This window comes from Pezoporus occidentalis, unplaced genomic scaffold (genome assembly GCF_034315485.1).
Source record: "Pezoporus occidentalis ecotype Australia unplaced genomic scaffold, CSIRO_AGI_Poc_V1 ctg23, whole genome shotgun sequence".
Lineage (NCBI taxonomy): Eukaryota > Metazoa > Chordata > Aves > Psittaciformes > Psittacidae > Pezoporus > Pezoporus occidentalis.
This window is the reverse complement of record NW_026914180.1, coordinates 7,284,737-7,298,023: the sequence shown is the minus strand read 5'-3', so window position 1 is coordinate 7,298,023 and position 13,287 is coordinate 7,284,737. Positions and strand designations below refer to the sequence as shown.

General features: G+C 40.9%; 1 protein-coding gene across 4 annotated transcripts in view; it reads left to right on the top strand.

Moving 5' to 3' along the window:
- The window catches only part of DIP2C (disco interacting protein 2 homolog C), a 320,370-nt gene that overhangs the window by 174,939 nt on the left and 132,144 nt on the right, over positions 1–13,287 (top strand). For all 4 annotated transcript variants that reach the window (XM_062621536.1, XM_062621534.1, XM_062621535.1 and 1 more), the window contains one exon: positions 9,661–9,771. In XM_062621536.1, the coding sequence (XP_062477520.1) occupies positions 9,661–9,771 (111 nt within the window). The remainder of the gene's footprint in view (positions 1–9,660; positions 9,772–13,287) is intronic.

Here is a 13,287-nt window from a genome sequence, read left to right as displayed (position 1 = left end):
CACAGCCCCTCAAGACAGCAGATTTTCTCTTGCCAACCATGTGGGCACGTGGAGGACATCACATCTTGCCTGTGTGCTGGTTCACACTCCAGAAGGCTGTCTAGACATGGTGTACAAGGTAGTTAGAGGGAAGATAAGATTTGCAGTTCTGTCTGGACAAGACAGCCCTATAAAAAAGATTATCCCCTTGAGAAGCCCTTCCTTGCACATTTTCAAGCCAGTTGCTGTAATACTTTGGAGGAGGAAATCCATATTGGATTTTTGTGTTGTCTGTATTTATGCGCTTACATGGGCCTTACAGGCTCCGTCGGACTGCCATGATTAACTTCCTCCACCCAAGATTTTTGCAAAATAGGAATAATTAAGTTGCAATTCCAGGTTTCACAGAATTAATGATATAAAATCATCCAAGTGCTAAACGTAGGCAGTAGAAAGGTTGGCTGTATACATTATAAACACACATACATATGTGGTCTTTTTGTTGTGCTCATTGAAATGCTGTCATTTTAGAAACGGGGAGCAGTTTCTTTTCAGGAATGGGATTAATGATAAGTGGAGCTGGGCAGCCAAGTGGTTGATACTCTACCAGGTGATGTGGGAGTTCACTTTCAGGCTCCCAGTTTTTGACAGCCCAGTCCCAGAGAGTGTTTTGTCACGTATGCTGTACAGCAAACATGCAGCAAGTCTGACACATGGAGGATGTGCCGGATCTGCTGCACATCTGCAGGTTGACTCTGCGGTGCATGCACAATAGGTCTGACACATCCAGATGCTGCACAGACTGCACATATGCAAAGGACATTTGTACTGTTCCAGATGGGCTGTCGAACATCCAGCAATCCGGAACGGATGTGCTGCGTTTGGCAGTGTTAATGGGAGAAAGGACAGGGGGAGCCCCTTTTTTCATTCCCATTAAATCCCCACCTGCTTTGACTTAGGGGGATGAAAGTACAGCTTTGTTTTCTCTAAGCACTTTCTCAGGAGGTCATTTTGTAGCTGGAGATGTTCTGTGCAGAGTAGTTTTTACTTTTCTTAGTGTACCCGTATGTCAGACATCTAAAAATAGTAGTGAATCTGGACCTTTGTATCTGCACATATATCCCAGTCTCTTGTGCTGTGACCTTTCTCTTGCTGCCTCTGTAGAGGAGCCATGAGAGTCAGGAACTGAAAGAGTAACCACTGAAACAGGCTTTGATTTCAGAATATCTTTCTGAAGATTATCTTGATTAGATCAGTCAGTTCTGGGTAAGATAACATGTGGACAGCTGCTTGCATGCTATTAAAAGAAACCCTTCCTAGAAGAAAAGTAACTAAATCACCTGCATCCCCCATAAGCTGTGTTTTTTCCCAATTTGCTTCCAGTCTTTTGCCAGGAAATTTGATTATTCATTCACAGAACAGAGATGATGTTGTTATCAGTTAAGCTTAGACATGGGTGGTTCATTCTCTCTTAATCAAGTGCTGTGTCTACACTAGATTACTTTCTGTAATTTCCCATCATTGGTACTACCAGTGCAGCTCTATTTGTAGCTAACCATGTAGACCAGTCACCAGTGCTTCATTTATAATGGCTAATAAACTTGTGAGATGTGGTATTTTAGAGCCACCCGCTGCTCCTTTCACAGGCCTAGAGACAGATCACTGCATCTCCTGCTGCTGGAGCCCCAACAGCACTAGCACAGGGAAATTTCAAGCTATGCGGTGCAGAGAAGATAATACATTCGTACTGAAGATCCCTTTACCTTACCAAGAAACAATTTTCAGTAGAATTACAGGAACCAATTTCCATAGCCTCTGTTATTAACATGACATATATACATGTAATGTATGCATACATTTGCTTTCAGCTGTTCCTGCTGCTACCCCTTTGGCAGCCTAAGTAAACTTGGTGATTACAATTTCATTTTCTCTTCCACAGACATTATTTGGATTGCAAAGATTGCCAGGAAGTGTTTAAACGAAGCACGATTCTGGAATTCAAAAAAACCCCTCATGTATTCACTTTATTAATAATGGGTATTTCTATCACATCTGTCTTCCTAATTCTTGAAGATCTTATCAAGGGATAATGATGATGGGGCATTTCAAAGCATATATGTGTGTTGAGAACATTAATCTCATTGGAAGGCATATGCATTGCACAACTCAAGGACACATTTCTGAAACCTGTGTGACAGATGTTTCAAAGATGAGAAACTCTGGCGCACAGATGAACACTTAGTAAGTGTTGTTTTTAAAAAAGGATTTTGGTTTGAACTGTTGGATGCCTTGCAGAGCCTGGTCTGTTTAAAAAGGAAGGTTCTGAAAGGATCTGTGATCTACCCCCTGAGGCTACCAATTAAAGCATGATAGTTACTGCTTCCCTTTTGCCATGCTGAGAGCCCAGTTACCAGCTGATGCATTCTTTGTTTTCTAATGGCACCTCTGTTTCCTATCCAGCAGTAAGACCTCATAATACTAAACTTTGTCCAAACAGAGAGCAAAAAACACCTTCCTTCAAAGACTTTACACCCTAATAGTAAAGCCAAAAAAAATGTGTGTAAGGGAAGAAACGAGTACATGATAAAATCAGTAATGTGGGTAGCAGTTTCAGTACTCGTCATGATGGCTGTTTTGGGAAGGATATTTTTAGTACACATCAGAGTCAGGGTGATTTTCAAAGAATTTGAAAAATTTCTGTGAAATACCTGTTGATGTTCGTGAAGACCATCTCTGAAATATAAGAGCATAGAAGGAAACATGAAGATGTTGGTCTAATATTCTGACACAGAAAAGGTGGCTCAGTCAGAGTATAAAAGGAAGTATACATACCATTGAGGGCCCTGATACAAAGCTTATCTGGGCTGGAGCAGAGGAGGTGGAGCCAGTGAAGGCACGTGAAGAGCTGGGTGCTGCTGTCAAAATGAGAAACTGCTGGAATTCACAACACTGGCCAAATTAGTCTGCAGTGTAAGTTGAGCAGAACATTGATGAACATGTTTGCTGTGTGGATAGGTAGCCTTTTTTGACATATACTCCAAAAAGCATCTTCAGATGGTACACTGAAGCTGTGAGACTGTCTAGAGAAAAATCAAAATCAAGCATCACATCAAACAAACATCAAATGTCCACCCTCACTGAGATAATGGAGAGAAAAAAAGAAGCCCACAATAGCCATGCAAAGCTTGAACTGAAAGGTAAAGCTTTCAAGGAAATGCTGTAGGGCAAGATCAAGATTGCAATAAAGAACAATTTGAAGAATGTGCATTGTTTGAAATTAGAACCAAGTGCAGGAGAAAGTGTGAAAGCTCACCTGTGAAGGAAAGATTGTTATTTAAACATATCTAATAAGAAATGCCATTTTCTCCAGACTTATCTATCAGAAAGTGGCTCCACTTTCCTGGGTAGCTTTGGTGAGGAGTATCACATTTTAAATCTCTTTTGGCTTATCCAGTGAATTCATTACTGAGAGGTACACTTGATGGGAAGAGTGAAGTGCCACACTAAGTAACAAGTTCTTTGGGGATAGTGTGACATTTGACCTGTTTACAAAATGCTTCATCACCTGGCTTTGCTTTTGAAGCTGAGCCATCAGCCACTGTGTAGAAGCTCAGGAAACTGTTTGAGCGGAAGATAAACAATGTTTCTTCTTCAAACACTGTTTGCCTTCCTTCCCACTAGCGCTGGAGTTGCTGGGTTTATCCTACAGCTCTCTCTCCTGAGGGCACACATAGTGAGCTATTTTAGAACAATAAATGCAGCTTGTGTCTAAGAATGCCTTCTATTTCTTGTCAGTTAGAAATTTCAGCTTTTAAATATTTTTAGATTAAAAAATTTCACACAGACATAGGAACAAGAGATACATCAAAGCTACTTGTCAGCTGTCATTATGAAACAATTGCCCTCTGTTGGAGAGGGCATTGCAGCTATTGCCACATTATCAGCACATAGCGCTTCAATTTAGCTACAAAAAGAAGTAATAAAGAAGGGAGAAGGAGGATGAACAAAGAGATGGAAAGCAAAAAAAAAAAAAAGAAGATGGAAGGAGGTGGAGCTGGCTTCCAGCTGACAGTTTTGCATCTTCTGTGCTCTTAAGATGCAAACTACAGGCTGGGCAGAGAATGGATTGAGAGCAGCCCTGAGAAGGACTTGGTGGTGCTGGTTGACCAGAAGTTCAGCATGCCCCAAAGACATACGCTTGCAGCCCAGAAAGCCAACTCTATGCTGGGCTGCCTCAAAAGGAGTGTGGCCAGCAGGTTAAGAGAGGTCATTCTCCACCTATACTCTGCTCTGGTAAGATCCCACCTGCAGTACTGCACTCACCTCTGGGGCCCCCAACATAAGAAGGACATGGACCTATTGGTGCGAGTCCAGAGGGGGCCACAAAGGTGATCAGGAGCACCTCTTCTATGGAGCAGGCTGAGAGAGTTGGGCTTCTTCAGCCTGGAGAAGAGAAGGCTCCAGGGAGACCTTAAAGCAGCTTCCAGTACCTAAAGTGGCCGACAAGAAATCTGGAGAGGGACTTCTTACAAGGGCATGTAGTGACAGGACAAGGGCAATGGCTTTAAACTGACGGAGTGGAGATTTAGATTTGAAGCAAAGAAGAAACTCTATACTATGAGGGTAGTGAGGCACTGGCACAGGTTGCCCAGAGAGGTTCTGGCTGCCCCATCCCTGAAGTCTTCAAGGCCAGGTTGCACAGGTCTTTGAGCAACCTGGTCCAGTGGAAGGTGTCCCTGCCAATGGCAGGGGTTGAAACTGGATGAACTTTAAGGTCCCTTTCAACCCAAACCACTTTGTGATTCTAAAAATGAAACTAGGCAGCTTGCAGTGGCATTCAGCCTGGAGAAGAGAAGGCTGCGTGGAGACCTCATAGCAGCCTTCTGGTATCTGAAGGGGGCCTATAGGGATGCTGGGGAGGGACTCTTCATTAGGGACTGTAGTGACAGAACAAGGGTAATGGGTTAAAACTTACACCGGGGAAGTTTAGATTGGATATAAGGAGGAAATTCTTTCCTGTGAGGGTGGTGAGGCACTGGAATGGGTTGCCCAAGGAAGTTGTGAATGCTCCATCCCTCGCGGTGTTCAAGGCCAGGTTGGACAGAGCCTTGGGTGACATGGTTTAGTGTGAGGTGTCTGTGCCCATGGCAGGGGGTTTGGAACTAGATGATCTTAAGGTCCTTTCGAACCCTAACTCTTCTATGGTTCTGTGATTCTATAAATCTATAAATCTTCTGAAGTTCTTGCGTTTTTTAGCTAAATATAATTGAGGCAGGATCTAGCTTGAAGATTAGGATTTGTAGATTGATATTTCTGCATTAAGTGGCCTGCCTATTAACCTGGTATTCAAGTTGCCATTCTTACATGAAGAGACACCGTTAATTCAGTTGATGAAACCCATAATGCTTTTCAGCTTATTCCAAAGCAGATACCTCCACTGACCACCTGTGTAGCTCTGAAGGCTTTACTGGGCTCATGTTGTTCCCTGAAGTGTCTAATACTGTTCAGTATTTCCTAAGGTATTGGATACATCTGCAGAGAGTGAGCGCATATCAAACAGGACTTAAAGGGGACGTATGCCATTCTGGTCAAACCTGGTATCATAGTCCACAATATCTGAAAAGACAGTGGACGCCTCTATTTAAACTTTTGAGTCCTGGCATAAGTCTCTTTTTTGTAATGGGAGCTTAGCTTAAGCACCTTCTTGTACACGCCTAAATATAGGTGTCTTAATCTGCAAGCTGAAGCCCACATTAGCAGCATTAGATAAATGAACTAATGCTTGTGTTAAGAATGTTGCTGTTCGTTCCAGTGCACCTGGTAATGCATATGTGTAACATGATGGAGCATAAAGCACTGATTTCTCAGCCTTTATGTAAAATAACTGTGGTCCAGGCAGATATATATATGTATATATATATATATATATATTACTAAAATCCTTCATAACTTGTGATAAGTCAATCATTAGTGCTAATTACACTTACCTTTTGAGTTTGTGCTTTAGATGCAAGGTTGGGGTAGACTGGTATTATTAAGATTGATGCCAGTTTGATAGTGACTGTGATTGTGTCTGCGCACAGAGCACTGGCATGACACTGTTCTTTCTCTTACGAAAGCCATTCATTGTTCTGCTGCCTCCTTAAATTTAGGAATCGATCCAGGTATGAATTCTCAAAGCCCATTATGCCACCACTTCCACTGATTCACAAATGCAAAGCTGCACTTGAACAAGCATTAGCACTTAACTCAGGGCCCCTGTGTGCTGGCTGTGAAAGCTATCAATTTGGGGGTTTAGTTATGTTCAGAAGTATAAGTGAAAAAAAAGATGCTTGTTACTGCACTGGGTGGCTAGAGCCTTCATGGAGGTGAACAGTTCTGCTGTTAACACTGCTTTGCTATTTATGGCAACACTTCACTGATTTCACGGTGTTCATTATTCTGTGTGGCTTTTACTCCTACCTATCACTCAGAAATGGCAGCATGTAGGTTCTTGCTATTGTGTACTTTGTCTCACACCATTGTTGGTGCTGTGCGAGGGAGCAGGTGCATGGGAAGCGAAGGTGTGAGTCCAGGCAGTGCCAGATAACTCCTGCTCTAGAGCCTTCAGTAAGGAGCCGTCATTAGGTTTCTTACTGTCTCTCCAAAGTGGGACTATGCTCTGCATTTTCTCACGTTAAAGGAACTTAGTGTGGAGAGAGGTTTCCCCACAGATGGCAGAGTACAGAATTAACTTCCTCATGTAAATCGGTGCTTTTGGAGAACCAAGTTCCCACGTTGTGCTCCATACTTGGGTAGAGGTTCACTGTTGTTATATTTATGGGAAAGTGGGGAGTAAAGCTATCAAAGGATCCCCAGACCTCATAAAAGCAGAAGGTATTTTGGTATTCTCATTTAGTTTGCTATGGCCTTAAATGACTGCTAGCACAGGATGTTGGGGCTGTCTTTTTTCTAACTGCACGAAGAAACACTGTATTACGTATTGTGTAAGAACAGACTTACTTAAAAGAACAAACACACATATACAAAGGAAGAGGGAGGTAAACTATTAAAGTGTCTCAATTTTCAGATTAGATGAGAAATTTTTGTACCTGTACTAAGAACAAGTAGGTGCATGAATCTCCGTAGTGAACCAGAGGAGGGAAGAGCCCTTTACAGTGTTAGGGAGTACACTGGGCAGCCGTGCTGCCTTGCTGATGGGGCATCCTGCTGTCTTCTGCAACAGAGAGTAACTGTTCGAGGTTACCTTACATGCACTGTCTTTTGGACACCTTGAAAAGAGCTTTTAGCACTGCCCACAGCTGCAGAACAGAATGAGACACTTAAGGTGTCTCATAGCCAGGAGAAGGAAACCACAGGCCTGAATGTGTTTTGTCAGCTCTCAACAGCTTTCAGGTCTACCTGAAAGTTCTCCCTCCCCCAGCAGCTGTGCACCTCTGAAACGCATGCTTTTCCTCACAGCTTAATTTCCCCTCAGTGTTTCTAAAGCCTACTCCATGTTGTTTTGTTGTTGTAAGAATGCATTTAATCCCCTTTGACTGTGTAATCATGATGTTGTACTTCAGCAGTAACACCTCAATTATTTTTATTTGTTCTTCTCCACATGCCGTTGCCCTACACAAGTCATTTGCCATGGGAAGTTGTGGCACTGCTTTCTTCACAAGATCTCTGTCACACAGCAGCAGTTTTTTAGGCTCATGTTTCTGGAGTGTGTTGTTTGTTTTTTTTTGTAAATGGATGTGATTTCCAGAAAGTATTGAAAACTTTCAATCAAAATTAATTTTATTGTTAATGTTATATTGCTGGTTCTCAGGGTGACCCCACAAAGAAGGAAAAACTATGCAAATGAGGAGAAAATGTTTCTTCTGCTTATTTCAGTGATTCAGAAGTTAGGTTCACCTGCCTTAAAGAATATAAAGGCTTGAGGGCAAGTGAAATTACACAGCACTGTAGTGTGGAGACAGAGCAGTAAAATGAAGATATTTTATTTGATGTAAGAATATAAATGATTAGTTACAATCTGAGTAGAAGAAAATGTATGGATTCACTCTGTCTTTTATGTGTCTATGAGATTTTACTCCAAGTATGTTTTTCAGTCAACCAGCCACTCTTCCACAAAATCAAAGAAGACTTGACGTTGCTAATATTCCAAAGATTCAAGAGAGAAGCTGTATTTGGAGTTCAGTTTGTTTTCACAAAGAAATAGGTGTACAAAGTGTACAATGGCTTTTAAATGATGCTTTTTAAAGACTCCACTGAAACATAATTGAGACTGCTTGAAATCAACGTAGCATTTTTGTTTGGTCTAAAAGTTTTTGTTTTGACAAACAGAAACTCTTATCCAATAAGCAGGCATTAAATAGTTCAAAAATAGTAGTGGAGAGGGTTTGCATTATGTTTTAATTGGAAAATATGAACATATTTCCAAGCATTGCTTTGTTTATTAGTCATCCCTTTGAATACTTAATAGTTTAATAAAGTAATTTTAACAGGTCTTTCCTACTGTCAACCCCATGTGCAAGAGATCAATTTTATTTCTGTCCTTACAGTTCCACATAGGGGAACTGCTTTTTAAAGGCAAATGTAATAGGGAAGGATTGAGTTCATTTCTTCAAGTACTCCTGTTTTTTTGCTCCTGTGCATCACAGTGCCTAAGGCACTGGGCTTACTGGGCTCAGGTTCTTCTGTGGAAGACAGCAGGGTAACATATTATGCCACTATTATACATGCAGGTTTGCTTTCTTTTCCTATTGTTTGTTTGAATTTTCATGCGTAATTATTTCACCCTTCTCTGGAAGATGTCCAGAAACATTAGTTCTTAGAAGTGTTTATATACAACGCTGCTGTTATAGCACTACTGTCATTTAAGGAGCCTTCAAGAAAACACCTATTTTTTAAAAAAGCAAATTCACTATGAGAAGGGGATGAATCTTAAATACTGGATGTTTAGAGATACTGAGACACTGCAGGTGTATGTATTTTATAGCACTGAATTATTTTTGTTGTTTTGCTGGAACAGGTCACTATTTTCAGCCTGGTTTGGTGCACTTATTGTTTACTCTCTGGCTCTCGGAAGGTAAAAATGCATATAGGTATTAATATAGTTCCCTTCCTGCAGGCTTTCTAGTTTCTGTAGGTTAGTATGTTGTTGTCACCAGCTGGTGTCATCCAACTGCATGACGTTTTAGATAATGCACACTGGGAAGACTAAAATATTAGATATTATATATACTATAGATATACATATGTATTATATATATAATATAGATAAACTATTAGACTTGTATTATCAATACAAGTCTTCTTAGGAATTACTTTTAACCAAATTGCAGGAAAGCTTCAAGATCCTTTGCAGTCATGCCTGAGTTTTATTAGCACATCAAAATATTTCCTGAATAGTACTTTATGAAAGGTCACATGTTTGGGAAAATAAAACAACATCACCAAGCTTGCTGCCTGTATGCTCTTCTTACGTAGTTTATGATCTTGGAAAAAGGTTGTCTTAGGGAGAGCCACCAAAATAACCACACCAGAAAAGCTGACCAGAGGCAAGTACTGTGTAACCAATTGACATGGCATGATTTAGCCACTGGATGCTCTTTTTCTGCTTGTAGGGTAGGCTGAACTCCTCCTCCTCACTACTAAGAATTAGCTGTTTGTTTTGTTTTTTAATTAATGCAGGTGTGGACCAGGCGTTGCCACAAGAACGTCGAACTCCTGTTACTCCATCCTCTTCCTCTCGATATCACCGACGCAGGTCCTCAGGGTCACGGGATGAGCGCTATAGATCGGGTAAGTAGGACTGAAGTCCACAGAAGTGGAATGAAAAGTTAAAATAGTTGGTTCTGTTCTTTGTTTCTTTAAAGGGAATTTTGCTGTAAACTCATGTAGTAGCTATACATGGGAGATAGTTATTGTATGAATACAGCGACACTATCCAAGCATGCAGGGGTGGATTTACACATCCAAAGTATATCTGGAATTGAATGACAGCAAACATGAAGGGCAGCAAGAAGGGCTTCTGCAGGCACATTAGCAGCAAAAGGAAGAGTAGGGAAAGTGTGGGCCTAGGATGGGCCAGTAGGTCAAGGGAGGCGGTTGTTTCCCTCTGCTCAGCGCTTGTGAGGTACATCTGGAGTGCTGGATCCAGTGCTGGGCTCCCCAGTACAACATAGATACGGACTGGACATACTGGAGTGAGTCCAACAAAAGACCACAAAGATGATTAGAGGAATCAGTAAAGGAATTAATTATTTAAAGAACAGAGCCTTTTCTATGTGAGGAGAGGCTGCTAGGGCTGGAGTTATGGAGAAGGCTCAGGGGTTCTTATCCATGTATATAAGTAGCTTGGGAGAAGTAAAGAAGATGGAGCCAGACTCTTCTCAGTGGTGCTCAGTGACAGACCAAGAGACAGAAAGTACAAACTGAAATATGAAAAATTCCATTTAAGCATAAGAAAAACGTTTTTTACTCTGAGTGGTTAAACACTGGTGCAGGTTGACCAGAGAGGTTGTGGTGTCTTCACCCTTGGATCTGTTCAAAACATGTCCCCAAGCAGTCTCCTGTAGGTGATCTTGTTTTGAGCAGGGAGTTGGACTGAATGATCTCCAGAGGTTCCTGTCGACCTCCACTAGTCTGTGGTTCTGTGGCACAGCTGGATTTTGTTGTAGTGATTCTAGTTTGGTGAACACCATGAAAAAAATACCTAATTTGAAGTATAGCAAGTTGCTATATTATGCCCTAACAGAAGCACTGATTGAGGGAAGATAATACTAATTTCAAAGATGAACAAAAGGGTAAAATCTCATTGCCAGATGAATGGGATCCAAGTATCTTCACGATGTTGCTCCAGATATAACAACAAGTGAAGGAAGTGATTGGCTTATAACTGAAGGAAAAGTGAACTCTGAAACTTCTTTACTCTTACCTTTGAAGGCATAAACTGCATGTACTGCATCTTAACTGGATGAAGGGTAGCTGTGCTCAGCTGTTGTTTCAACTGCTGCAGTATTAAGCATGCTTCTCAGATGACAGCCAGAAAGCCAAGGTCTGGTTGTCCAGTGCTACCTCTCTTGCAGCAGCGGAATAAGGGAGCTACAGAGAGCAGCACCCATCAACCGCTGTGGCAGAGAAACCCTTGTGAGCTCAAAGTCGGGAGCCAGGGAGTGATGGTTGTGGAAGGCGCCAAGGAGCCAACTGTGGAGGTTCTGGATTGTGTTTGAGATGCATCTTGCTGGATGCAGTTAGCAAGTTGTGTCATTGTGCTGACACAACTGTGGAAAATTATAGAGAACTCCTTATAAAACCTTTTGTAACATATCTCTGGTTCATTCTATTAGTCAAAGAGCTTGCCAGTCCTACTTAAAGGAAAGTGAAATGATAAATGTTGGCAGAGAAAGTTAATTTCTGTCCAGACCATTCTGATAAATTTGAAAAACTCCCCTCTCCTCTCGGAAACCTTGGGTTTACAGTGTAGATGCTGCCAGTTTTCCATTGAATGATGGTTGTAGGATCTCCATAATAACTCCTTGATATATAAGCTCCTAGAAGCTTCTCCCTCATTACACTGATTGATTTCTACCCAGTGTTTTCAAACAAGTAAAAATGCCAACCCTGAAATTGTCTAGTTTGTAGGCGTGCAACCCATGGTCTTCAGACCTCCAAGCTGTGACTCTCCAGAGCCATTCCATTCAAAAAATGTGTGTTGAAAGTTGTCTGCTTGAGCTATGCTTGCAATTTGTAAACAAAGATGTTGAGTCAGTTTGGGGATGAGTGAAAGGAGACATCATGCACATCTTCCCTGTGTGCCTCTCCTGATACCCCTAGAGTGCTCTGAGTTGGTGTTGCAACTTCTTGGTCATTGCCTGCTGCCTTGAAAGGAAGGCATTTGTTCAGTGAAATGGTACATAAGGTCCTGCCTGATGGAGTGGAGCATTATAATGTTAAATATAAATAATAAAGACACAAATTTTGCTGCTGAGAGGAAAAGTAAGGGATTGAGTGCAAAGGGTTGCTTGTTAGTGCAGGAGTTTCATCTTAGGAAAGTCAGGAATATACTGTAAATCCAGACCTCTCTTGCTGCTCTGCAAATGTCCTTGTTGTTAAACCTGGAAAGCTTAACAGTATTTTGGAAACTTACAGCAGGGCTTTGAATTCCTACCTTGACTGCTGTATAGCATGACTCCTCAGCAAGTCACTGAGCTCTCCAGCAAATTTGTTTGAACACCTACAGCATCTTCACTCACTTTGGACTGTATGTAGCAAATGTTGATGAAGGGAAATGTAAACTTCATTGCATTTTTGTAGAGTTCTGAGGTCATCTTCTTCAAATTTGGTTTCAGAATACCTTTGCTAAGATACAGTGCCATGTTCCTATTCTGAATTTTGTTCTCCCCTTTTGTACATTGCCTCTGAGATCAGAAGTCTATTTATTTCTTGGTCTCATGACAAATACTTGCTTATTACTGCAGGTTACAAACTTGTGAGTCAGATTTCTTTCTTGTTATCTTGTCTACAGATTCAGATTTTCTTCAGGTAGAAGCCTTTGTTTTGCTTGTTGTTTCGTTGTACTTAATACTTTAGCATCTCTGCTCTGTCACACTCTGATTATTCCATCCTAGCTGTTACCCAGTTTCAATGCTTGCTATCATATTTGGCACATCTTCTTGGAAAAGGCACAAACCAGAATGAATGTGCAGTCTTTAACCAATAAGTAATTCACTTCTAGGAAAACATTTCCCTTCCTTAGGTTTTTTGCACCATTTATTTCAATTGACATCTGCAAACAAGTCCTCTACTCTAACTCTGATCAAAGTCCTTTTCTGCCCCTTCTTGATAAGGTTTTCCTAATTGGAAAACTAACATCCTGGAAGTCATCGAACTCTCCTTCCATGCCTTTGTTTTTTACATAAATTTAGATGTCAGAGAAGATTGTTTAATGAGTTCTCTTTGGAGACTCAAAATCATTGCTGCCACTAATATCACCTTCAACTTATGCTCTTTTATTATGGAAAATGTCAGACTGTGACATTTTAAATACCTATTTTTTCACTTTGTTCATTGTTGTTGTTGTTATTATCATCATCGTTCTTTCATTAATGTTGTGATAGAATTTTTCAGCACTATTAGTTTGAAAACCTGGTTTCTGTGATTTTTATATTCTAAATAAAATTGACTCTGAGTTTATGGAAGCTTTTTTTTCTTTCTCCTAAATATTCCTAATACTCCTTGTGTTTCAAGGTATTTTGATTTTAGAATTCAGCCCACATCTGGAATTTAGTCTAATTCTTTAAAACCAAAAAGGTTTAA